The sequence below is a fragment of the Podarcis gaigeae genome (assembly GCF_964106915.1).
Source record: "Podarcis gaigeae genome assembly, chromosome: 11".
Classification (NCBI taxonomy): Eukaryota; Metazoa; Chordata; class Lepidosauria; order Squamata; family Lacertidae; genus Podarcis; species Podarcis gaigeae.
Genome location: NC_139687.1, coordinates 42,785,071 through 42,809,560, shown reverse-complemented (window position 1 = coordinate 42,809,560; position 24,490 = coordinate 42,785,071). Strand labels below are relative to the sequence as shown.

General features: G+C 41.7%; 2 protein-coding genes across 3 annotated transcripts in view; one reads left to right on the top strand and one right to left on the bottom strand.

Annotated features, from left to right (window-relative positions):
• The window catches only part of ARL15 (ARF like GTPase 15), a 188,032-nt gene extending 185,315 nt beyond the window's left edge, over positions 1 to 2,717 (bottom strand). Inside the window, exons 1-2 of the mRNA XM_083703703.1 lie at positions 2,612 to 2,717; positions 63 to 249 (exon numbers count right to left, since the gene is read on the bottom strand). Coding sequence (XP_083559829.1) covers positions 63 to 110 — 48 coding nt within the window. The 5' untranslated portion in view covers positions 111 to 249; positions 2,612 to 2,717. The remainder of the gene's footprint in view (positions 1 to 62; positions 250 to 2,611) is intronic.
• Positions 2,718 to 2,860: 143 nt separating this feature from the next.
• SNX18 (sorting nexin 18) lies at positions 2,861 to 18,469 on the top strand. 2 transcript variants are annotated; one of them, XR_014556372.1, is made up of 2 exons: positions 2,861 to 5,384; positions 9,260 to 12,947. XR_014556372.1 is itself a non-coding variant. In XM_083703549.1 (2 exons), exons 1-2 carry the CDS (start codon positions 3,432 to 3,434, stop codon positions 17,596 to 17,598), a joined length of 1,944 nt encoding a protein of 647 aa, XP_083559675.1. In that variant the 5' UTR covers positions 2,879 to 3,431; the 3' UTR covers positions 17,599 to 18,469. The 2 variants fall into 2 exon arrangements, 1 of the variants encoding a protein (XP_083559675.1); XM_083703549.1 differs by lacking the exon at positions 9,260 to 12,947 and adding an exon at positions 17,345 to 18,469 and having other exon boundaries at positions 2,879 to 5,121.
• The last annotated feature ends 6,021 nt before the right edge of the window (positions 18,470 to 24,490 follow it).

Below are 24,490 nucleotides of genomic sequence, written 5' to 3'. Positions count from 1 at the left end.
ACAAAATGGTTGCTGCCTGTACTTTGGAAGAGACTCAGTAAGTAACAGAAAACAAATCCTACCTGGAAGTGGGAGTTCATGTTTTGCCTGGAGAGTGGGGGAAAGTGCATGAGAAATCCTGGTTATGTCCTATGTTGGCCTATGGGAAGCACATGCTTGCAAGACAATGAAGGAAATTCCTCCTATTCAGTCATTTGTAGGATGCAGAAAGGAGGCTCAGTGTGGCTTTATGCTTGCCCATGTACAAGCCTAGATGTGGAAAAATAGGTTTTTTTCTATTACGTTGGTTTATGTGACTGGAATTTTCCCCAGATCCCACTCCTAGTCTTGATGGTCTGAATTTCTATCTTCTTTGTCACAATTTCTGATTTTTTTGTATTCAATTTATATCATAACTGGTGATTTAGCTTTAGGCAGGGACTAGACAGAACAAGCAGTCTGGATGCACAACAACCCCCTGAGTACTTGAAGGTTAGGCAGCCTCAGAGCCTTTAGACTACAAAAACGTTCTGCAGCTACCACTATACACATATATTGTAAACAATTAAGAACTGCATACAATAGTACCTCGGGTTAAGTACTTAATTCGTTCCGGAGGTCCATTCTTAACCTGAAACTGTTCTTAACCTGAAGCACCACTTTAGCTAATGGGGACTTCTGCTGCTGCCGCACCACTGGAGCACGATTTCTGTTCTCATCCTGAAGCAAAGTTCTTAACCCGAGGTACTATTTCTGGGTTAGCGGAGTCTGTAACCTGAAGCATATGTAACCTGAAGCCTATGTAACCCGAGGTACCACTGTACTCATGTTTGGGCTAAAGGTGGGTCCCAATTCTGGGCAGATCCATTGTGTCCCCATGCTGTTTAGCAGCTATATGAAACCACTAAGAAGTCACCTAGGAAATTTGGAGTAAAGTGTCATCTACACTTGGTTCCACACCTGGCCATCACACCTTGGGTTGCACTTAGTGTCTTGAGCCTAAGGTTGTGTTGGTCTGCTACCTATCTGTAACTTGAACTAAGGTTGTGATCAATGATTTAGGGATGGTGGCAAATAGAGTGAAACTTAAATAGGTAAGAGAGGTGTTTATGATTGGGGAATCACCTGATCTAGGAGTAGGTTACTGCCTGCTTGGGTTCATAGATTGAAGGTAGTCTTGGCACTAATGCTGTCTGTGAATATTCAACGGACAGGGGCATCTGGTGTCTTTTCCCAGTTTAGGTCTGTGATGATAGCTGAAACTTTTCTTGGTTAGCAATGATATGCGCATTTTCACTCACATTTTAATAACGTCCAATTCAGACTATTTCAATGTGCTCTGTGGGGGACTGCCTTTGAAAAGCATTCACAAGCTAAACTAGTTCTGAATGCAGCACCAAGAATATTAACAGAAGCTTACTACTTCAAGCATACCGCGACTGCGTTGTGTCAGTTTCATTGGCTCCTAGTGGGTTTTTCAGCCCAGTTCAAGTGCTGGTTTTGATCTTTACCGCTCTAAAGGAGCTGCAGTCTCCTAATGGGCTGTCTCGTCCCAGATCTATATTTTCATCTTGAGCATATTTCCCCCATCATCTGAAGTGTAGCCAGTAGCCATGAAAGTCAAGGCATTTTTTGTAGCAGAGTGCCCCACTACTCACAGTGGTGGCTGCTGCCTTTTGGGTCTAGGAGGATGGAAAGCACAGAGACCAGTGGAAGGTGGGGCCAGATGCCATGAAAGGCACAGCCAATTCTAGTTTTGTCTCTGTCTATCCTTCTCACTAGGGGACGCGGGTGGTGCTGTGGGTTAAACCACAGAGCCTAGGACTTGCCGATCAGAAGGTTGGCGGTTCTAATCCCTGCGACGGGGTGAGCTCCCGTTGCTCGGTCCCTGCTCCTGCCAACCTAGCAGTTTGAAAGCAAGTAGATAAAGAGGTATTGCTCCGGCGGGAAGGTAAACGGTGTTTCCGTGCGCTGCTCTGGTTCACCAGAAGCGGCTTAGTCATGCTGTACACCGGCTCCCTCAGCCAATAAAGCGAGATGAGTGCTGCAACGCCAGAGTCAGTCACGACTGGACCTAATGGTCAGGGGTCCCTTTACCTATCCTTCTCACTACTGAGTTTCAGAAAGGCAACCTGAGACAAGGAGAAGGAAACTATCCGACAGGGCGACCCACGAAGATGGTTACTGTATAAGTAAGAAGGCAGCTGGGGGGGTTGGGGACTGAGGTTATAGGACCAACCTAATATATTATCTTCCCTCAGTAAAGGTTCTGCTGTTTTGGAGATTAAAATTGTTTGTTTTAAAATATTATTTCAAAAATTGTAGCTTGCCATAACTCCAGTAACTAGTTAAATAAATCATTTCTGTCCTAATTTTCTATAAAGCAACGTGAAACTGTAAGCATGTGGATTTGAATGTAACGCTGCATATATTGATACGTAATAATAATAGTTGCAAACCAATCCTGCGAGTGTTTACTGGAGAGGGAATGCTACTATGCTCAGTGGGACTGGGCAACTCTGAATTTCAGCCAAATAACCCAATCCTAAATTTACCCGTAAGTAAATTGAACTATGTTGTGGAGGATTGGGGGGTACGTGTGTGCCATTCCCTAGTCAGGGTCGCAGCTCACGTTGGTGAGTTGTTGTTTTTGTTCTTCTACCCGCCTAATTTGGGTCTCTCGGCACTTTTCCTGAAGTAAATATCTCCTCAGTTTCCCGCCTTCTTCCCTCTCTCTCGCGCGCGCTCTCTTTCCCTCAAGCTTTTCGAATGCAGCGGCTTCTCCCAAGGCAAACGCCAGAGGGCAGGCGGGGGCCACGGGAAGCACAACCCCCAAACGGCAGCCCGCTCCCTCCCTCTTCGCCCCCGGCCCAATCGATGGGGGCGGCAGCTCTGCGCTCGGCTCCCCAGGACTTGCCTCTCGGCTCTGGATTAGCAAAACTGGCGACGTGGGACAATCCCCAGGGCCCGGCCCCTTCTACACACACGCGCGCACTCACACAAACACGCGGGCGCGCGCGCGCACTCCTCTCCCTCCCTCTGCCTTTCTCGCGCACACCCCTCCGCCCAGCCAGCCGACTCGGACGAGGTGAAGCGGGGACTCCAGCTGCTGGCGATACCAGTGACGGGGCTGCCTCGTCCCTCCTTCAGTCGCTGAGGGAGGGCAGCAGCCGACACGGCCTGCGAAAGAAAGGGAGGCGCTCCCGCCGCGTCCCGGAGAGAGAGAGAGGCAGAGAACTCGCAGGGGCGAATCGTGAGGAGAATAAAAGGGTCCCGGCGGGCGAGGCGGAGGAGACGCTGCTGCCTCCAGGCGAAGGGAGCAGCGCCGCCAGCCGAGTGGGCGGGCAGGACCTGCGGGCCGGGGGGTTGGGGGGCGTGAGCTGCGTTTGGTTGGCGGCGCTGTGGGGCGGCCCGCCCGCGTCCCCCATCCCCGGCTGGGCGGCGGCGGGACCATGGCGCTGCTGCGGGCCCGCGCGCTGTACGACTTCAAGTCGGAGAACCCGGGCGAGATCTCCCTGCGGGAGCACGAGGTGCTGAGCCTGTGCAGCGACCAGGAGATCGAGGGCTGGTTCGAGGGGGTCAACAGCCGCGGAGACCGGGGCCTCTTCCCGGCCTCCTACGTGCAGGTCATCCGAGCGCCCGTGGCCGAGCCCCCCGTGCCTCTGCCCGTGCCGGCCCCGGCCCGCTACGCCAATGTCCCCGGCGGAGGCTTCGAGCCCCTGGCGGCGGTGGTGGCGGCGACGTCGCCCGCCACAGCCTTCAGCAACCCTCCGCCGGCCCAGCAGCAGCAGCAGCACCACCATCACCACCAGCAGCAGCAACACCAGCAGCTCCCTCCGCCGGCAGAGCCCTTCCAGCTGCTGCCTCCTCCACCGGCCACGTCGGGCTTCTCTTCCTTCCAAGCGGTGCCTCCCTCCTACGGAGGGTCCTCCTATCAGACCAGCCAAGGCAGCGACGACGACTGGGACGATGACTGGGACGACAGCTCAACGGTGGCGGACGAGCCGGGCGTCCTGGGCAGCTCGTACCCGGACTACGAAAATGCAGGGATGGGGGTTGGAGGCCCAGGTGGCTCCTCTGGCAGGTACCGCCTCTCCACCCACTCCGACCTGTCGCTGAGCTCCCGGGGCAGCCAGCCCGGTGCTCACCTGCACCACCCAGCCGCCGGCGGCGCCAAGAGCTCGGCCACAGTGAGCCGCAACTTGAACCGCTTCTCCACTTTTGTGAAATCCGGTGGCGAGGCCTTCGTGCTTGGAGAGGCATCTGGTTTCGTGAAGGATGGTGACAAGCTGTGTGTGGTGCTGGGCACCTACGGGCCCGAGTGGCAGGAGAACCCATACCCTTTCCAGTGCTCCATCGAAGACCCCACCAAGCAGACCAAATTCAAGGGCATGAAGAGCTACATTGCCTACAAGCTGGTGCCGAGCCACACTGGGCAGCAGGTGCACCGGCGCTACAAGCACTTTGACTGGCTCTACGGACGCCTGGTGGAGAAGTTTCCGGTCATCTCGGTGCCGCATCTGCCGGAGAAGCAGGCCACGGGGCGCTTTGAGGAGGATTTCATCTCCAAACGCCGCAAGGGCCTGGCCTGGTGGATGGACCATATGTGTAGCCATCCGGTGCTTGCGCAGTGTGATGCCTTCCAGCATTTCCTCACCTGCCCGAGCACTGATGAGAAGGCCTGGAAGCAGGGTAAGCGGAAGGCTGAGAAGGACGAGATGGTGGGCGCTAATTTCTTCCTCACAATTAGCGTGCCTGCTGGTGGTCCTGCTGCTCTGGACCTGCAAGAGGTGGAAAGTAAAGTCGATGGCTTCAAGAGCTTCACCAAGAAGATGGATGACAGCACCATTCAGCTGAACCAGACAGTCAATGAGTTTGCTCGCAAACAGGTTACTGGCTTCAAGAAGGAGTACCAGAAAGTGGGACATTCCTTCAAGGGCCTCAGCCAAGCCTTTGAGATGGACCAGCAGGCTTTTTCAGTTGGCCTCAATCAAGCCATTGCCTTCACTGGGGAAGCTTATGATGCTATTGGTGAACTCTTTGCGGAGCAACCCAGACAGGACCTCGATCCAGTGATGGATTTGTTAGCTCTGTATCAAGGACATCTGGCCAATTTCCCAGACATAATCCATGTCCAGAAAGGTAATTAGTTTTAACTATATCAGCTTACCTCTATCACCCAATTAAATTTGTATAATAGAAGTTCGACTTCTGAGTTATTGTAGTAAAATGTTCCAGAGGAGTATAGTATCCGTGTTTGTTGCATCAAAACTAAACAGTCCTGTAGCACCTCAAAGACGAATAATGAATGGCCACTGTGCTAATCTTGTACAGTATACACTTGACTTTTGTATGGAAAGGTCATAAGTTCTGCCACCAGGATATATTGCCTTTTGCCCCCCAATGTTTGCCTTTTTCTCGCCTTTGTACCAATATGCATAAATAATGGACCAAGTTATTGAAGATAACCTCATGTCAAATTTGGTTCTAGATTTGATTTTAGGCCACAGTCCTTTGCACACCTACTGGGCATAAACTTCACTGGTTGCAGTACTTCTGAGTAAGCATTACAGGATTGGGCTATAAAGTTATTAAAGACTATGGCAGCATAAAATTGTTAGTCTTTAAGGTGGCACAATATGCTTATTTTTGGTAAAACACTGGAGACAATTCTGCCTCAGAAGTTAGCCTCTTCTGAATTTAAGGATGCTTGTTTTGAACCCTTAATGGTATATTATTACCCTACCCTGCTCCCCCAAGCAGGAAACTATACTTGCCTATCATACTCAGGATTTGTGTTTGTTTGTAAAACAGGAGTGTAGTGAAGTACTGAGCAGTATTTTAAAAGAGTATACTTGTTTAATTGTGTCAGAGAGACCATTGCTTACTGTGTACCTTGTGAGTAGCTTCAGAGTTTTTTAACAAGGCGAAGTCAGCCACAGAACACTTTAATTAATTTCAAGCCACATATGAGTTGTTTGGATCATTAATTAAACGAACATTAATGTATCACAAAGGAGCTTTTTAGAAAAACAAATACACTCTCTGCTCTGTCTGGATTTAAGGTTCACATTAGGGATGGTGAGCCTGTGACTTTCCAAACATTGCCCAACTGCAACTTGCACCACTCCTAACCATGGGCCCTGCTGAGTACAGCTGATGCGAATTGGGAGTTTAACAACAAGCTGCAGGGCTGCAGGTTCTCAGTCCCTGTAAGATTTGGATGCTTGGGCTTTGTTCCCATAACCACTTTGTAAGATTTGGTCATAGATCTACAGCTATCTAGTACATAAGTAGTTAACATTTCCAAGGTGGATTTTCTTCAGAGGCATGTAGGATTCTCTTTGTTTCCTTGCACCTGGTTTTCTACTGATCTAATGTTTCTCTATTTTAGATTTTAGGCCAGTTTACATAAATGAAACCTAATACAATACAATCTAATACAATTCAGAGCTATGTGATGAGGTTTGACTTCCTCTGTACAGATACAGCTGTGAAGTTAGTACCCATTCTTGACAGTGTGTTCATCACCTTGGTGTCTAATTTCTCTGTGCAGCTCTAATCAGTTAATGTGTTCCACATATCAAGGGCCAAGGATAAAAATGTCAACCTTTGTGGTTATCACTCCAGTCAGGACTATTTTCATCCAGATAGAAAAACTTAATATAACAAAAAAATTCCTTCCAGTAGCACCTTAAAGACCAACTAAGTCAGTTCTTGGTATGAGCTTTCGTGTGCATGCACACTTCTTCTGAAGAAGTGTGCATGCACACGAAAGCTCATACCAAGAACTGACTTAGTTGGTCTTTAAGGTGCTACTGGAAGGAATTTTTTTGTTTTGACTATGGCAGACCAACACGGCTACCTATCTGTAACTTAATATAACAAAACACAGTGAAAAGAGAGGTGGGAATTTTCACATGACATTCAAATCTGTTGAGGTAGGTCTTCCAGGAATATACAATTATTCTTGAAATCAACTGTAACTTGAGTATTACATGCTAGGAGCCTATAAATACATTGCTAATAAACCTTTTCAGCATTTGATGTTAGTGTATTGATAAATGCTCTCATGGTTGCACTTATATAATAATGCCAAATACATTGTAATCAGTGCTGTTGACCTTAATAGAGGTTGACTTTTTTGTCAATGGATTATAGTATGAGGTTTTCCAACTGTGTAAATGATGGGTGATAAATTGTGACTTCTAAAAGATAATGACACTCTGAGAATACTATTAACCTACGTTTCACATTTGAACACTAATTTCTCACAGTAGTTGCAGCAAAATGCAAGTTGGACCATTAACATGCAAGTGCTTCATGATTCCTAATGATTCTTAATCTTTATATAGACAACTTTTCAAAAATTGCCATTTGAAGGAATACCTGCTTCCATCAGGTTATAGGCTATGTATTGCATTACACTGCCATTCTTCAAACTCATTTGAAATGCTGTCTGCACCTTCAGGGACAATGTGATTGCTGTGTGCCTTTACAATCGTGCTACAAGAAAGGACTTGGTGGATGCTATTCATTCACACGATCATCATAATTCAGAAAACATTTAAAATATGAAAACATACTAACATTTTCACTGTCATTTAAGTGCTTTTGCTTGGGGCGGTATTTGTAGCCGGATTATTGATTTAAATGCAAGTTATTTTACATGGATAGGGCTGAGGGTTTGTCTTATGAAGGAAAAAGCAATAATGGATACCTGCCAGCTCTTGAAAAGATTGGCTTGTAAGTCAGCCCATTTGAGTAGAATTAATGTGTGCCATGGATTCGTGTTGGCAGGCACTAAGTCAGTTAAAAATGGAAGTAGTTGTAGTGCAGATATTATCAAGCTGTTACTTGGCCACCTTACATGTATTACTTGTGTGCCTAAATACTGTAAATCAGCCTAGATGTAAACCCACTACAGAGTTTTCTGCTGACATTATCTCAAGATGCAGTACCTTAGATTATGCCAGCATAACTTGTGCCCCTTCAAACTAAGCACAACCTACTGGCCATGTTTAGTGACCTGCCAGGTGTTTGACAAGGCCCTGCTTGATTCCCAACCAACAGGAGGTTAACTGAGATCTTGCTAGGCTAGTATACATGACTGGCGACCTACATTTGGCTTGCTGAGTCACAGATGATGCATGTCTGACCCACTTCCTTAATAATTTGTCCGCATTTTACAGTGTTTCACTCAAATCCTTACATAGCATGCTACAGCTTAAACAATTTCTCAAAAATATTTGTTTCATTTGCTAAGTATATAAGCCATATGCTGTTTATCAAAATGGAGTGTATATAGTGGATAATGCTCTGGAGTTGGAGATGAGAGGCTGAGAGTCTCTGCTCAGATTTGAGTTTACTTACTGACTTTGAGTAACTCCCATTATCTCTCTGCCTTGCAGGGTTGTTGTGAGGATAAAATGGATTAAACCTATATACACTGCCCTGTGCCTTTCTAAAAGAAGGGTAGTGTGTAAATATAAAATAAATACAACCTGTAATAAAATCAGTAGAGCCTTTCATGACCACATAATTACTATTATTAGCAATAGTACTTATGTTGGGCAGAACTCAGTAAGCTCCTTGGTATTCCTGGGAGCAGTGAAACAAGATGGCTAGAGTGCAAATGGTAGAAGACTTGAAGTGAATCTACAGTGTTAGAGCTCATTATTAAGTCTACTCGGTGTCTGTGATGACAGCAAAGAAGCTGTTATTTTCTAACACTGTTATATATCCTCACATTACTGTCCGTTGGAGTTTTTTGGGATGGTGTGAGGCATTCTGCCCATCTGACGATACTAAACTCTTGGAGGTCCACTGTGATGTGTTTGCAAATTTAGCACAACCTAAAAAAACAAATCAAGGATAAAATTGCTGGCATCTACCATGGCTAGGACATCACAATTGAATTGAGTCAGTCACCACATAAGGGAGCAGTGTTTACCCTGTGCTATATGTGGTCCCATGTCTCCTGCAAGGACAGGTTTGTCACTTACAGGTGCTGATCCAGATTTGTCATTAGAAGTGCAAGTTGCTTTTAAGTTTTACCAACTTAGGCTGGTATGCCAGCTGCAACCCTTTTTGTCCAGAGATAGCCTGGCCTCAGTTATCCATGCTCTAGTGACCTCCAAGTTGCACTACTCTAATGCACTACTCATATGTGGAGCTGCCTTTGAAGACAATACAGAACCTGCACTTAGTACAGGCAACCGGGGTAGAGTTCCTGGCCCTTGCACATGTCTGCAGAGCATGCATAAGCCCCCCCCCCCAGTTATGCCCCACTCCCGTTACGCCATTTTCCAAGTCCAAAATGACCCAATCATCAGTGGTCGTGTGCCAATTGAACACGTGCAAAATGGTTGCTCCCTGTACAAAAGTGGCTGGTAGCTCACTAACGGTTTGGGCATTATAGCCAGTGCTATGCCAGCTATACTCCAGTCTATTTCTAGTGCAATTCAAAGTACTGTACAAGTTTTGACCTGTGAAACCTTTTACACTTAGGAGCAGGGTTGAAGGATCACCCTTCTCCATATGTATCTATGCATTAAGATGCTGTTGTGAGCATCTCTCTCCATAGTTTAGGGGATATGACAGCTAGACTTTTTTTGTGCAAGTTGTGAGGGTTAAAGGAAATGACACCAAGTGTCCAGGAGCTTCACTTACGACCCTCACTTATGTCTGCAATAGATGTATTGCAGTGTATCAGGGTGTATCAGTATAGCTAGTTAAGCAAGTAAAAAGCTTTAAATGAATTTTTAAATGCCAGCTGTGGTGTGGGTGAAAGTGTTTATGTGGTTGCTGAAAATGGAGTATGATAATAATCTATTTTAAGTTAGGGTAGTTTATCAAATCATTGATGAAATTTTGTATAGAATTGAGAAGCAAGCCATGCTTGCTCACTAGACTACAGCACAATAGGAGGCATCTTAAAGGTTAATAGATAATGTGCTACTTTTTCTTCCAGTTATCCTGGTAGCCCATTCTTATAGATACAAGCTCCATTAAAGACTAAAGTTGATTTAAAGCCCATGCTTAGCACTGTAATGTAGTTTAGACCAATGAAACATTCTCTCAGGGTTTTAGCTTGGCAAAAGTGATGCATTGCCTGTGTGAAAATATTTCTGAGAACTTCTTTTTCATTCCACTCCCCACCCCACCCCTGCAATGTTATTAATGGAAGTGAGCAGCCTTCCTTATACCCACACAGCAAGGATGAATTCCCATCCGCAGTGCCACATGTGTGGACCCTCCTACTCTTCTCTTTACCAACTAGGGGAGGGTGGGGAGTGGAAGATGGATCTCTCATCTATTTAGTAGCAGGCAGAAGGCACACAAATATGGCTCTCATTGATTTTGTGCCATAGCTCCTGTTCTCTGACATAAGCACAGGGGTCATTGACAAGCATATATCATGGCTGGCTAGAAAGCTAAACTAAAATTTACAAACTTTTGAGAATGATGCATTGGTCCTTTTGTGTGTAGTGAAAAAGCTGAAAAAAATACTGTTCTAACATTTCACAAGAAAGTATCCAGTAACATTTGATGTATTGGGGTGAAACACTTTCCCAAAGTCTGGTAAGCTTCTCAACTGCACAATACTATGCATGTGTACTCAGAAGTAAGTTAAGTGAAGTTACTCTCATGGTAAATACTGGATTGTCACCTAAGTTACTCATAATGAACCGCCCTGAGACCCCCAGGTGTAGGGAGGTATATAAATTCAATAAATAATAATAATAATAAATTATTTATTTATAGCATTTATGCCCCCCTCTTGAGCCAAAAAGGCTTCCAGAGCAGCTCACATATGGTCAATTAAAGCAGACATGAACTCCTGAAATGTTCATTTTTGTGAGTTTTTATTATGTACCAAAATAATTTGCATTGAGGGAAATTGTTAGATTTTTCAACTTGTAAGTCAATTGCAGTAGTTTGAACATTGAAAAACATGGAAATCTAAACATGATGAGTACCTTGATAATGATTTCAATCAATTTGCACTAAGCACTGCTAACTTCGACTGGTGTTTGGTTTCAAACTGGCTCTCTAGGGATTTAGGCAGAATTTTTTCCCAGCTCTGCTTTGCCAACTAGAGAGGCTGTAAATTCAGTTTGCACCACCACACATGGAAAGCATAAAAGCACAAAAGGATTAACAGGTTGCCCATCACAATCCACTGGGGTGAAACAAGCTGCAAGTCCAGTTGAATAAGTACATTTCTGCTACTGGGCCTACGAAAGCCTTGTGTGTCAATTTTGAAATAGCTGAAGTTCCTAATGATTGTTTCCCACAGGCATTGTTTCTTTCTACGTAACTACGAGTCAGGTTCCTTAAGCATTTGTACCTGTTCTTGCCTGGAGTGTAGTTTTGAAAGTAGTGGACTAGGATGTTGATGGTATTGCAGTGAAGGAAAGGGGTTTCTTCATAAGTGGTAACATGAAAGCGTTTCCTTATTTCAGCCAGAAACCACCACCTACAACTTTATTGGGAAATACATTTACAATTCCTAGTGCATGTCTGTTTAAAAAAACAACAACCTGTCAGCCAAATTCTTAACTGTCTGTTACTAAAGCTGGAACATATGTTGAAGCAACTGATAATTTAAAAAGTTCAACCAGTGTGACATTTTGCCAGAGTTGAAAGATAATGAATTTCATGGATCAGGTTTCAGCACAAAAGTGGAAACCTCTGATCTGAATTTTCATCCACAGAACCTGACTGCAAACTCGAGTTTTGTTTGATGCAAGGCTGTTGTTCTACATCTGCCTTCAGATTTATGCAGATAATGTGTCCCACACTAATTTCAATCATCAGGAGGCAAAACAAACTACAAAAGCACTTATACTGAATGGCTTTCTTTAAGGAGCAAGTAATCTGGCCCCTACTTTGTAACATCAAAGACCATTATTTTCTTTGCAGCCTGAAAGCTCAGGTTGGTGGCCAGTATCTAGAGGAGTGAGCACACACAGAAACTGATGTCATAACTGCACTGTAAAAGCTCAGAAAGCAGTTGAGGATTGCACAAGAGCAGTTTAAAAGGGATCTTGGGGCAAGGGTGGGGATACTGTATACAGGCACACCAGTGACAATGCCCTTTGGGGGATTTGGTACTGGGGGAGGTAAAGAAAAACTCCCACTGGTGTGTCTACACTATTGGTCAAATTATTCTCAAACCAGACTACATTCTTTAATAAATACAGAATATGCACACTGATCTTTGAACTCTCATGGGTTTTAAGGAGTACTTTCTGAATTCTGTGATGAAAGGGTTTTGAAGTAGAAGTGCTACAATAAAAGCAACTTGGTGGATACCCCAAATAGCTGACCCTCCACTGATTTTAGCTTTCCATTCTCAAGCTTGTACATTTAAAAACTTGCATTGACAGGATAAAAAATTTAGGATGGTGTTTGTTCCAAAAGTTAAAATACAAACACAGGGGTTTTTTAACTAGCTCCCTTACACTGCTGCATATGCCCATGGCAGTCTAAACTGTCCACTATAGTAGTATTTGTAATGTGTCACTCTGAGTTTTTTATATTTTAAAATTTGCTGAATAAGAAAGAAGGGTATTTGTGTTTTAAAGGGGGGGGGGAGATAAAAATCTCTAAGAAAAAATAACATTGTAGCAAATAGAGGTTGATAACTATTCTGTGACTTTTCACTTCCATTTCAACTTCTATGAATGAGTGACTCTAAAAATGCTGTAAAGTTAGGATGATAAAGTACATTGTATGAGTAGATTCAGCATGACTTAACCCTCCTCTCTTCCCTTCCCAGCTGCTCCCATCCCCACCTATATCCCTTCTACAGGGTCCCCCAAACCTAGATCACATAGTGGGTGGGGAAGGGGAACTCCTGTTGTGCAAGCAAATCTGCTTCGCAAGTGGTCTGGCACAGTTGGGTGTCACCCATTGTCATTAATGAGATCCTTTTGAAACTTCCCAATTCCCATTCCTTTTTTAAAAAAAAAAAAAGGAAGGAAGGAAGGAAGGAAGGAAGGAAGGAAGGAAGGAAGGAAAAAGCTAATGTTGAGTTGCAACTTCATTTTTATAAGCCTACTTGTTTTGAGTTAAGGTAACCATCTTGCCACAAAACCTGTATGAGTCATAGTGTTCTGTAAGTTGGCATGGATAGTCTCAGTGAACACAATAGGACTATTGCTCTTTATGATTCAGCTAGCTAGGATACTGCAGAAGCACCAGAATTTTCTATTCAATAATACTAAGTGCAGCATCTGAATTGTTGTGAGGGTGAATGGGCATTCCCCAGCCTGGTGCCTTCTAGATGTTGTTGGATTCTAACCTCCATCAGCACCAGCTGGAATGTCAAATTGTCACAGATGACAAAAGTTGTACTCCCAACAACTAGAGGGGACCAGGTTGGGGAAGGTTGTGGTAGACCATTAGAGACTGTCACTTTTAGCATATTTTTTTCACAGTGTAGTGGCTAACTGGAAGTGTGATTTCAAAGTGATTTGGTCTTTGATCTTAACCCCTTTAATGTTAAGTAAATGAAAATTTGACTTCACAGCTTTGATTCCATTTCCAATTGTGTTAACTGTATTTCTGCATTAAGTAAAGTGTGTGATTTGTATAGCAGTATTCAATGTTTTTAATCTAGAGCCATAAATGTTCTTCCTTTGGTTTAAAGGAATGTTTAAAGATTCTAAATGAAGGTGGCTAATTTTGCCTGCTTTGACCTAGGATTTTAAAGTTTGTCATATAAAATTGCTGCACAGCAGAGAAGAGGAACCTGTGGCTTTCCAGATGTTGCTGGACTACAGCTCCCATCATCCTTGATCCTTAGCCATGCCTACTGGGGCAAATGGGAGATGAAATCCAACATTTGGAAGGGCACAGGTTGCCTAACACTGTTTGGTCCAAATCATAACCTGTTGTATCTAGCCTATTCCACTATATAGATTAGAGATTCTTACTAGTGGGGGTTCTCCATCAAATAATTATTGTTTTAAAATTTTTAATAAGTATTCATAACTTGAGGTAAGATTAGTACATATCTTCAGCTGGTGTGCCTACACATGCACCTGCATTTTGCTTTTACATAGTTTGATTTAGAATTCAGGAAGAGAAGCTTTTTTCTATATATTTTTTAACATTCAGTGACTTCCATGCCTGATGGAGAACAAACAGAATTGCACAGAGTCCTCTTCAAATTGTTCTTTGAGGCAGGTATCCTACTCTGTAATCCATTAAGAGTCCTGCAGCTTCTGATTTGCATCTAGTGATGTTAAAATCAAATTTATGAAGCAGATCATTTTGGGGCCAAAACATATACTTGTTTCTACTCTTGACTGCCATAAGAAAGTTTTTGCTGGGATTGGTAGAGAGTTTATAGTACACAGAAGTAGTACTCTCCAGCCTGTAAGTGCTGGTAACCAGGTTATGTCACCTCAACCAGCCTACAGGCAATATACTAACATTCTTGATTTATGTATTTTTAAAATGTAGCAATTTTATTTGCAAGTTCAAAAGCTCATTTAATGATTCTGTTAGTTCCTCCTTCAGATCCACTGTCAGTTGGCATGGCACTGCTACAGTATATTTATTAGGACTTTTGTTTTTACGTTTCTGATGAAAAGCCAGCCAAAACATTTTTAGCTCCTACAGCAATACAGCCAAGCCTTATCCAGGTCTGAAAACTATTAGAAGTATTATTTACAGGATCAAGTAAGCCAGAAAACAAGAAAAGATGTTAGTTTTTATTTATTTAAAAAGAGAACTGCTGTTAAGAATAATACATCTTGAAATACTTAAAACAGAACACTGCTTGCAACAGCCAAGGGGAAACGGGAATGTCATGAGGCCAAGAGAAGGCATTTTTAGCCAATTGCATCATTTCTTCTTGTGCATGTAGAAGCTTCATTGTAGCCTATGCTGCTCTACTATGATCATATAGCTGAGTCTTGGCTGTGTATACATCATGTAGCCTCACTTTTTGCAAGCAGGTAGTCCACGATCCATGATGGAATGCTATTGCAGGCTTACGTTAGTTGGTAGAGTTCTGATAAAATCCTCATCGTTTCAGTTGGTAAGTTTTATTCATTTTGTGTGCCAGTGCAGGGTATGTATGGCCATAAGCTTGCATTGTTTATCCTAGCTGAAGTATTCTCTCATTACTTGTACATATTGTGCATAAACAATTGGAAAGGCATGTCTACTACTTAAAATGAAAAAGGTTCAAAACAAACAAGGCTTACTCTTTGTCTGACAACAACCATTTGTTGTATGTACGTCAAACTAAGCCTAAATCTGTTTTACTAGTTAAACAAACATTTTTATTCAGGGAGATGGCTCACCTTTTGTGTTAATCGGATTTTGAAGTTCTGGTCCACAATTGTTTTGAAAACGTGCAACTAAAGCAGTCAAGTGACTTGAAATTATACATCTCTCAGTAATGTCTCGCTAAAGATCCTGTGAGTTCTCTGTGACTCAGTGTGACTCAGAAGTGGTAATGGAAAATATGCAAGTGATATCTAACCCATCCATCCATTGTCCGTTTGCTTTTTTTGAATATACCTTACAGATTTAGGACTCTTCTTTGTTTGCCAGACCTAGCCAGTTCATTATTTCATTTGTTCATTCATTCATTTGTTATATTTATGTTTTGGTCCTATCATTCCAGTAAGGCAGTAGTTTTCAGACTGTTCTGGTACCTCAGGACCCTGGGGTTTCTTCCAAGTTTAGGCTTCTCAGTGAGAAAATCAATAATGGCAAAGTTCCCTGGAAAGCAACTTTCCACCATAATTGTTTTCCCCCTTTTATGTATACCCCTAGGGGAGTATTGAGTGTGTTTCCAAATGCACTCTTGAGAATTGTCAATGTACTTTGAACTCGCTGTGCATAGGAGAACATGCTCTAGAATCCCTTGCAATTTGGAAGAGTTCTTCAGCAGATAAATTGGTGCGGAAAGGATTCTAAAAGCTTTAAAATAAGTGCTCTAAAACGATTTGGCATGCATGTGGTTCTCACATGTTTTCAGGAAGTGGCTTAGGCCAATCTGGTGGCAGCTGCATCCTTTTTGAACCAAGCTGGCCAAATCACCCTTGTATAGAGCTGCCAGTTAAAATCCTACTGTAGCTACTTACTTTACAAAAAGAAAACAAAAGTTTTAGCATGGGACTTACTTGACCACAGAGGTAGATAGTTGCTTAAGGGTCTCCATTTCAAGGGGTATTTGCCACAATGGTCTCTCCCCCTGACCTCAGCATATCTGATGCTGTCAGCATTCTCCACAGTTCTCTGTGAGGATATACAACCTTCTGGGACACTGTTGATATGAGGTTGCCTGTGTCTTTTCCTACCCAAGGTGTTGAAAAGAAAACTTGAGCCACACCTGGGCAGAACTTTGTGAAGTGTACACCATTTGGAAATGTACAAATTCCGTTGCAACAAACAAAAATATGTTTGCAATGTGTTGAACATTTAACCTCTTTCATGCCTTTTTTATCTGAAAGTTTTACAAGAGGGTTGTATGTAAGTTATGGGGACAATTCTAAAGTCTGTTTTTGCCTTTTAATTACTTAGATTGCTGTGAAATTACAACTGGAATCTAGAAGTTTGTAGAATTGGATCTGTCTTATTTAGTTGAGCAGTGGCTATAAATTCAGGCTTGTTGGGCTGAAAGTCTTACAGAAACACAGAATTGCGGGAATAGTAGTCTCACTTCCTTGCTCACTTTCTGTGGCCACACTGAGCACTCCAGAATTCACATATCTTCATTAAACTTGTTTATAATATTACTTTTCATGAAATGAACAGAGCTGAATTAACAATCAGGAGCTCTTCTTCACTTTTCACTTCTGGTTTACCCCTGAATGTGAAAATGTAATATATATGTTAAAGGTGTTACCTTAGGATAATGTCATCAACTATTAACCTGCAATCATGCGGAAGAAAAGCTATGATCACCCTTGAGTTCAGTCATCTCTTGTATTTTGCAGCAAAGTGATGTAAGTATGGTACATAGTACTGGTGATCTGAAATGCATATTCTAGGTGGAGTTTGCTTACAGCAAACAATTGTAAGCTGACTTGTAGGGTGAAGTAAATATTTCAGCCCAAGGCAGCTTACAATTGATCTTTTAAAAAAAGGATTTCAAAACCGTGTCTAGGTATGGTAAGCACTTTGGTGCTACATTCAGAATGCACACTGGATATACTATGATGTATTGCAGAGAGAATCTCTTAATCAAAGGTTTTATTATGTCCTAGAATATAGGAATAATTTCAGAATTTTTTAGACTGTGAACAGCAAGTGTAATTAGCAGTATAGCTTTTAATTAGACTTGTTCCAGTCATCTTTTAATTCCAGTATATCTTTTTTGTTCATTATGCAGGAGCCCTTACCAAAGTGAAGGAAAGTAAGCGGCATGTAGAAGAAGGGAAGATGGAGGTTCAGAAAGCCGATGGCATTCAGGATCGTTGTAACATTATTTCTTTTGCCACCCTGGCAGAAATTCACCATTTTCACAAAATTCGAGTGAGAGACTTCAAATCACAAATGCAGCATTTCTTACAACAGCAAATACTTTTTTTCCAAAAAGTGACACAGAAGTTAGAAGAAGCTCTTCACAAGTATGACAGTGTTTAATATGCTTAATTCTTGGACTTTAAATAATGGATATTTCTAAGCTTGTGGATGGAATGAATAACGGATACAAACTCCACACTCAAGTATCTCCTGACACCTTTTGGGATGGTGTACAAGGATGATTTTGTAATATGTTCTGGAGTCCAACTGAACCTAAAATTGCCTAAGGAGGGCATAATTATGCCTATATAGTGGAGACTGTACTACACATTGTAACTAAGTTATACTCAAAATGCCTACACTACCATTGTAATGTTTTTGAAATAATGATTATACTATTTGCCTTACTGCTTTTTTGAAATACGGTATTTTAGTGCATAATATGCTGTAGACCTCAAAACCTTTTGGGTCTTTAAGGAAGTTGGTTAGATAAAAGCCTGCTTCAGATGCCTTTTTAAAATTCTCTTCGGTATGAATTTTTTAATTCAGCCAATTCTCTGTTTACAAATTCCTGTTAGAGCAGCTATGCGATTTTGTGCCTTTAGAATTACAGTTTTTCATTATTATTATTTTCTAGTAAACCACATTTCTATGACTGATTGAATGAAGGGTTGGCACCTCTGATAGGGCCTGATTTCAAACCTCACAGTGACTGAAAAATAACTTGTCATGTAACTTGCACACCTAGGTATTATGATAAATTTTGGCTGGAAAAAACCCAGGATTTAAAATCATTTTAGACTTTGTGCTGATTAAAAATACTATTTATTATTTGTACCAGAATCTTAAATCTACAAGCAAGAAATCAGCACTGCTGTATTTCCTTTCTTAACATGACAACGTAAAATATTTCACTGTAACATGTCTTTGAATAGAAACTTTGGACCACTTATCTAATAAAAGAATACTGAAGTATATCAGTGGGATAAGAGTAGAGGATCAGTGGCTCATATTTGTATGTATGTATTGTTTGTGAGAATTGCTTAGCATGGCAGCTGATTTATTTGGTTATAAACCTGGTGTTACATTGTCAACTGAAACTTGCAGATCACAATTTGCCAGTGCGGCCAAACCAGTCACACTATCTTTTTTTTTTTTTAAATAGAATATTTATTAGCATTTTCAGAAGTTTTTTTTTTTTTACACGGTTAAAAACCCACATTTTTTTTTTTACTCCTACTTACTCCCAAGAGCAAGTCAGCAGCTTTTATTATTTTTTTTATAATAATATTTATTAAGTTTTTGTTTACACAATAAAAAACATACATAATAACATAGTATTTTCCAATATCCACATTTCATTCTCATCTTTGGACTTCCTCACATCTCTTGTTCCTGCATCCTAAACTCATAAATTTTACTAGCAAATTATTAACTTGTTTCAATTCATATAATATATTTTTCCAATATTAAATCTCAGATTTTAGAATTTAAATCACTCTTTTGGAGACTTAGTTATAACAATTTATCCAAAATTTGTCTTTTCTTTCAATTACAATTAGATTTGTATTCCTTGTAGCTAATTTGTTGGAGCCATTCTATTGCTAATCTTACATCTTTCTTAACATTCATACAATTTACAATATTTTTGTAGATAGTCCTTAAATTTCTTCCATTCCTCCTCCACCAGTTCTTCTCCCAGATCTCGGATTCTGCTAGTAATCTCCGCCAGTTCCATATAGTCCATCAGTTGCATCTGCCATTCTTCCAGTGTGGGCAAATCTTGAGTTTCCAGCTTTTGGCGATGAGTATCCTTGCTGCTGTTGTAGCATACATAAAAAAGGTTCAATCCTTCTTTTGCACACTCTGGCCGACAATGCCTAAAAGAAAGGCCTCTGGTTTCTTAGGGAAGGTATACTTAAATACCTTTTTCAGCTCATTATATATCATTTCCCAGAAAGCCTTCACTCTAGGGCAAGTCCACCAGAGGTGAAAGAATGTTCCTTCAGCTTCTTTACACTTCCAACATTTATTGTCAGACACATGATATATCTTTGCAAGCTTGACTGGAGTTATGTACCACCTATATATCATTTTCATAATGTTTTCTTTCAAGGCATTACATGCCGTAAATCTCAAACCTGTGGTCCATAACTTTTCCCAGTCCGCGAACATAATGTTCTGCCCTATGTCCTGTGCCCATTTTATCATAGCTGATTTGACCGTTTCATCCTGTGTGTTCCATTTTAGCAGCAAGTTATATATTCTTGAGGGACGCAGGTGGCGCTGTGGGTTAAAGCCTCAGCGCCTAGGACTTGCCGATCGAAAGGTCGGCGGTTCGAATCCCTGCGGCGGGGTGCGCTCCCACTGCTCAGTCCCAGCGCCTGCCAACCTAGCAGTTCGAAAGCACCTCCAGGTGCAAGTAGATAAATAGGGACCGCTTACCAGCGGGAAGGTAAACGGCGTTTCTGTGTGCTGGCCACGTGACCCGGAAGTGTCTCCGGACAGCGCTGGACCCTGGCCTCTTGAGTGAGATGGGCGCACAACCCCAGAGTCTGTCAAGACTGGCCCGAACGGGCAGGGGTACCTTTACCTTTACCTTTTATATATTCTTGAAAGTAACTTAGAGCTGGGTTCTAACAGTTCTGTTTCTAACTTTGATTTTTCCACCTGGAATCCTAACTTTTTATCTGACTTAAAAGCTTCTTTAATCTGAGCGTAATGTAACCAATCTCGCACTTTCCCCTTTAATTTCTCCAAACTCTGCAACCTCCAATTGTCTCCATCTTTTTCTATTATTTCCCAATATTTCGGCCATTTGGCCTCCATATTGAGTCTTTTCGGGGCCTTAGCCTCCAGCATTTTCAGAAGTTTTATAGAACACAAAAATCACACAAAAAGGACACAAAAAGTAAAATCCAAAAATACATATATAAAAAGAAAAAAAGAAAAAAATCGAAAAAACAAACAATAATCACATGTATAACTTCATTCCCTTATATTCATGAAAATATCTTTCCCGACCTCCTCATACCTTTCCACACTGCATTCCATTCTCTAATTTATTACCTTCAACAAATCCTTCCCTTAATTTTAATTAGATTTCTTAAAGTTTCCTTCCTTATTACGTGATAATTACAGCTAGCAACCCCTTAATTTCAGAATCAACATCATCTTAACATTCAACAATTTTATAATGTTTCTTAAGATAATCTTTGAATTTCTTCCAATCCTCTTCCGCAATCTCCTTCCCATGGTCTTGGATTCTGCTGGTCATCTCTGCCAGTCCCATATAGTCCATAACTTTCACCAGTCACACTATCCTATAACTGCCTCTGTAGGACTGTGCTTTGTGGCATAATATGCCTTGGCCATCTGCAATATCAGCAGCGGCTTTGTAGTGTGCCTAAGGACTTACCGAAGCCCCACAATTAATTTTTTTAAAAAATAGTTCCCCTAATTGTAATTTCTTAAGTCAAATAACAATAATTTTGAAATACTGTCTTTATCCTATAGGTCTGTTTCCTTTTAATGTAATTAACTAACCCACAGAAGGACCCAACTGGCTCTGCAAGCCAAAGGGGCTTTGGATTTTAGTTCCTTAAATAACAACCACTTGTACTGAAACAAACAAACAAACAAACACCAGCAACTCCTTTAATCAGTTTTAAAAGTAGGTCTGCTGCAAACAAAAAAGAAAACAAAAATCCTTGTGGTTGTGTGGCCCCATACATTCATAGGACAACCTTACTTTCAGCTTTAAAGCAACTGCTAATATGGAACTTTGCAACTCTAGTAGCACAGGTGTGGGAACAATATCACCCATACAAGAAAATTTACCAGGTTCTTTCTCTTATTAACTACTTTTTATGTATGTGCATGTTGTATAAAGGGGAGAGGGAGAGAGAGAGTGAGTAATTCATCATGTTGACATAACAAAAGTCAAGCTTGTAAGTTTTGCTGTAAGATGAGATAGTAGTTGTTCCATGGCACTAGTCTTCCTGGTTTCGCTGTTTTGTTGTTTCATTTCCTGGTTTTAACCAAGGAAGAGGAAAAATGCAGTCAAAAGACAAATTCCCCATCTAATCACACAATGGGGTTACCTACTAAGTCTGATGATTTAAAGTAAAGAAATAATGTGAGTACTTCCATAAATATTTGTGCATTGTGCTTTATCATATTTTTACTTCCAAACTATGCTAGAGTATCTTGAAACAAATCTATGTGACATTGTACATCCTACTGTACATAGGATACCTTGACTACTAGGAATTTTTCCTGTGACCAACAAGCTGAGCATGAAGCACAGCCTTTGAACCTACCATGCTCAGGCATGCATGCTAGGTTTGGGGGGCATTTTTCTTTGGTCTTGTGGATTTTTTATTTGCCGAGGAAGGTTCTTTAGTTCCTTATGCAACAATCCTTCAGCTTCTGGCTCTTTTATTGGACACTTATCCAGCGTATATTATGTTCGTATTTCATCACTGTTTTTCATTGATTCATCACGGATACAGGGAAAAGGTGAAGAAAATTAACTTCTAATGCTAAACTGATGTGCAGACTCCAAAGCTTTAGTCTTGCTCCCCCCCCCCCACCCGAACAGATTATGGGGCAATCTAGTTTACTAGGAGTGCATTTCTTTCAGATGTTTAGCAGGCCTGCCATTACACAGAGCAGGCTAAAGTTGCTGTGATGTGTGAAGATGGTGCACAAATCAACCTCTGTATATTTTTATTTATAACAACCATTTTATATGCCATCATTTTCGGCACAACTCAACATTATAAAAACATCATAAGATCAACAACCAAAGCTAGTAAAGGCATCAGTAGCAGCAGCATTAACTGCCACTAAAACCCTTTAACCTTAAGCATAATAAAACATAGGTGAGACTAAAATAAACATAAGAGCCCGGCTTGATCAGACCAAAGGTCTATCTTGTTGAGCATCCTCTTCTCAAATTGACTAGTCAGATACCTATGGGCCACATGCAACTTTAGAGCAACAGCTCTCTTCCCCACTTAGGAATCATAGCAACTGGTATACAGTATATTGCCTCTGACAGTGGAGGTAGAGCATAGCAATTGTGGCTCATACCCATTAATGAATTTGTCTTCTACATCTTGTGGAAGCAAAATTCATAATTTAACTGAGTTGTGAGAAAAAGTTCTCTGAAAAGATTCTGATACAAAGACACCCAGTCCTTAAATGGCAATTCTTTAAAACTGGTATACAATTATGCAGCGTTGAGGGTCATTTGGTTTTTGAAGTATTCCTCAGAATCTCTGCTTCGTTCTCCAGTGTCCAGGACAGACATGTTTGCACCGTCCTTTAAGTGGGAACACATTACTTTTAGCTGAAAAGAGATTCCTTCCATGAGATCTGCAGAGACAGTGAAAGAGGCCTGAAGAACAGGTTTGAAGGGACTTTAGCAGCATTCCCTCTGCATAAAAACTCAGGGCTTTCCCCCACTCTCCTTTGAACTTTCCTTGTGATGAAGGCCAAGCAAATAGATTGTTCCATGAGTTATGTATGCATATGGGGCATTGAGTAACATTGTGGCTTTCATTTTAGTAAGTGTTGTTACTGGATCTTCCCAGCAAATTTAGGATGATAGTCAGATTTTAAAAACCCAAGGGAAGGGGAGTGAACATGTAACTTAGCTTAGGGATAACTGTTCATATGATTGCATTCCGCAACTTGTTACTGTTTTCAATGGAATGTTTTCCATTGCCAGTGACCACAAGTTAACTGTTGCTCGGAACTTCTTGTTTCTTTTAATGGGAAATGGGTAACTTTTCATGTTAAGCTGCTTCTCTCACTAAACACTGAATGATACAGTGGTACCTCAGGTTACAGACGCTTCAGGTTACAGACTCCGCTAACCCAGAAATAGTACCTCGGGTTAAGAACTTTGCTTCAGGATGAGAACAGAAATTGCGCTGCAGCAGCAGTGGGAGGCCCCATTAGCTAAAGTGGTACCTCAGGTTAAGAACAGTTTCAGGTTAAGAACGGACCTCCAGAACAAATTAAGTTCTTAACCCAAGGTACCACTGTACCGGGCTAAGAACAGATGTGGCTTCTTAAGTGCACTGAAGTGTGCCTTTACGATTTGCTTTGCTGAATTCAGTGCATGGTTGTGCTGTGTCCACAGCTTATGGTAGGGAACAGACTGGATTCCAGACAGTTGTGTTTATATCTTTTTAGTGGACTGACCTGCTAAAATGCTATAGCAAGCTTTTGAGTCTTTCAGAAGACTCGTTCACACATTACACTGAACACAGGTACGATCTGTACAGATGTATGAGTGTTTGTGTGTAAGAGAATATGCTTGTTGATTTTCACAGATCAGCTGGTGGGTACATAGGTACGCAAACTGTACATTTGGTAAATTTTACATGTGAATAACTACAATTGCATAGCTCAGATGTCAGTATACACCAGTACACAGATTGTACGATTGTTGGATGTAACATGTGAACACCCCTGAAGACATCTTTATTCTAATGTAATCAGGGGTGGCAGGAGATAGTGACCAAGTGGAACTGAACTCCCTGTACATCAGAATTAAAGAACTTTCCTCAGTAAATAACAAATCCACAAGACCAAAGAAAAATACTCCCCAAACCAGTTATCATTCTCACATTTTGCCCTGTCTTATCTTGGAACATTCTCCTTCAAATGGATGGGCACATTTAAAACACATTTATGGTTTGTTTCAATACACTAAGAAGAAGAAGAAGAGGAGGAGGAGGAGGAAGAGTTTGGATTTGATATCCCACCTTTCACTCCCCTTAAGGAGTCTCAAAGCAGCTAATAATCTCCTTTCCCTTCCTCCCGCACAACAAACATTCTATGAGGTGAGTGAGGCTGAGAGACTTCAAAGAAGTGTGACTAGCCCAAGGTCACCCAACAGCTGCTTGTGGAGAAGCGGGGAAGCGAACCTGGTTCACCAGATTACGAGTCCACTGCTCTTAACCACTACACCACGCTGGCACTAAAGCCAAAGTTA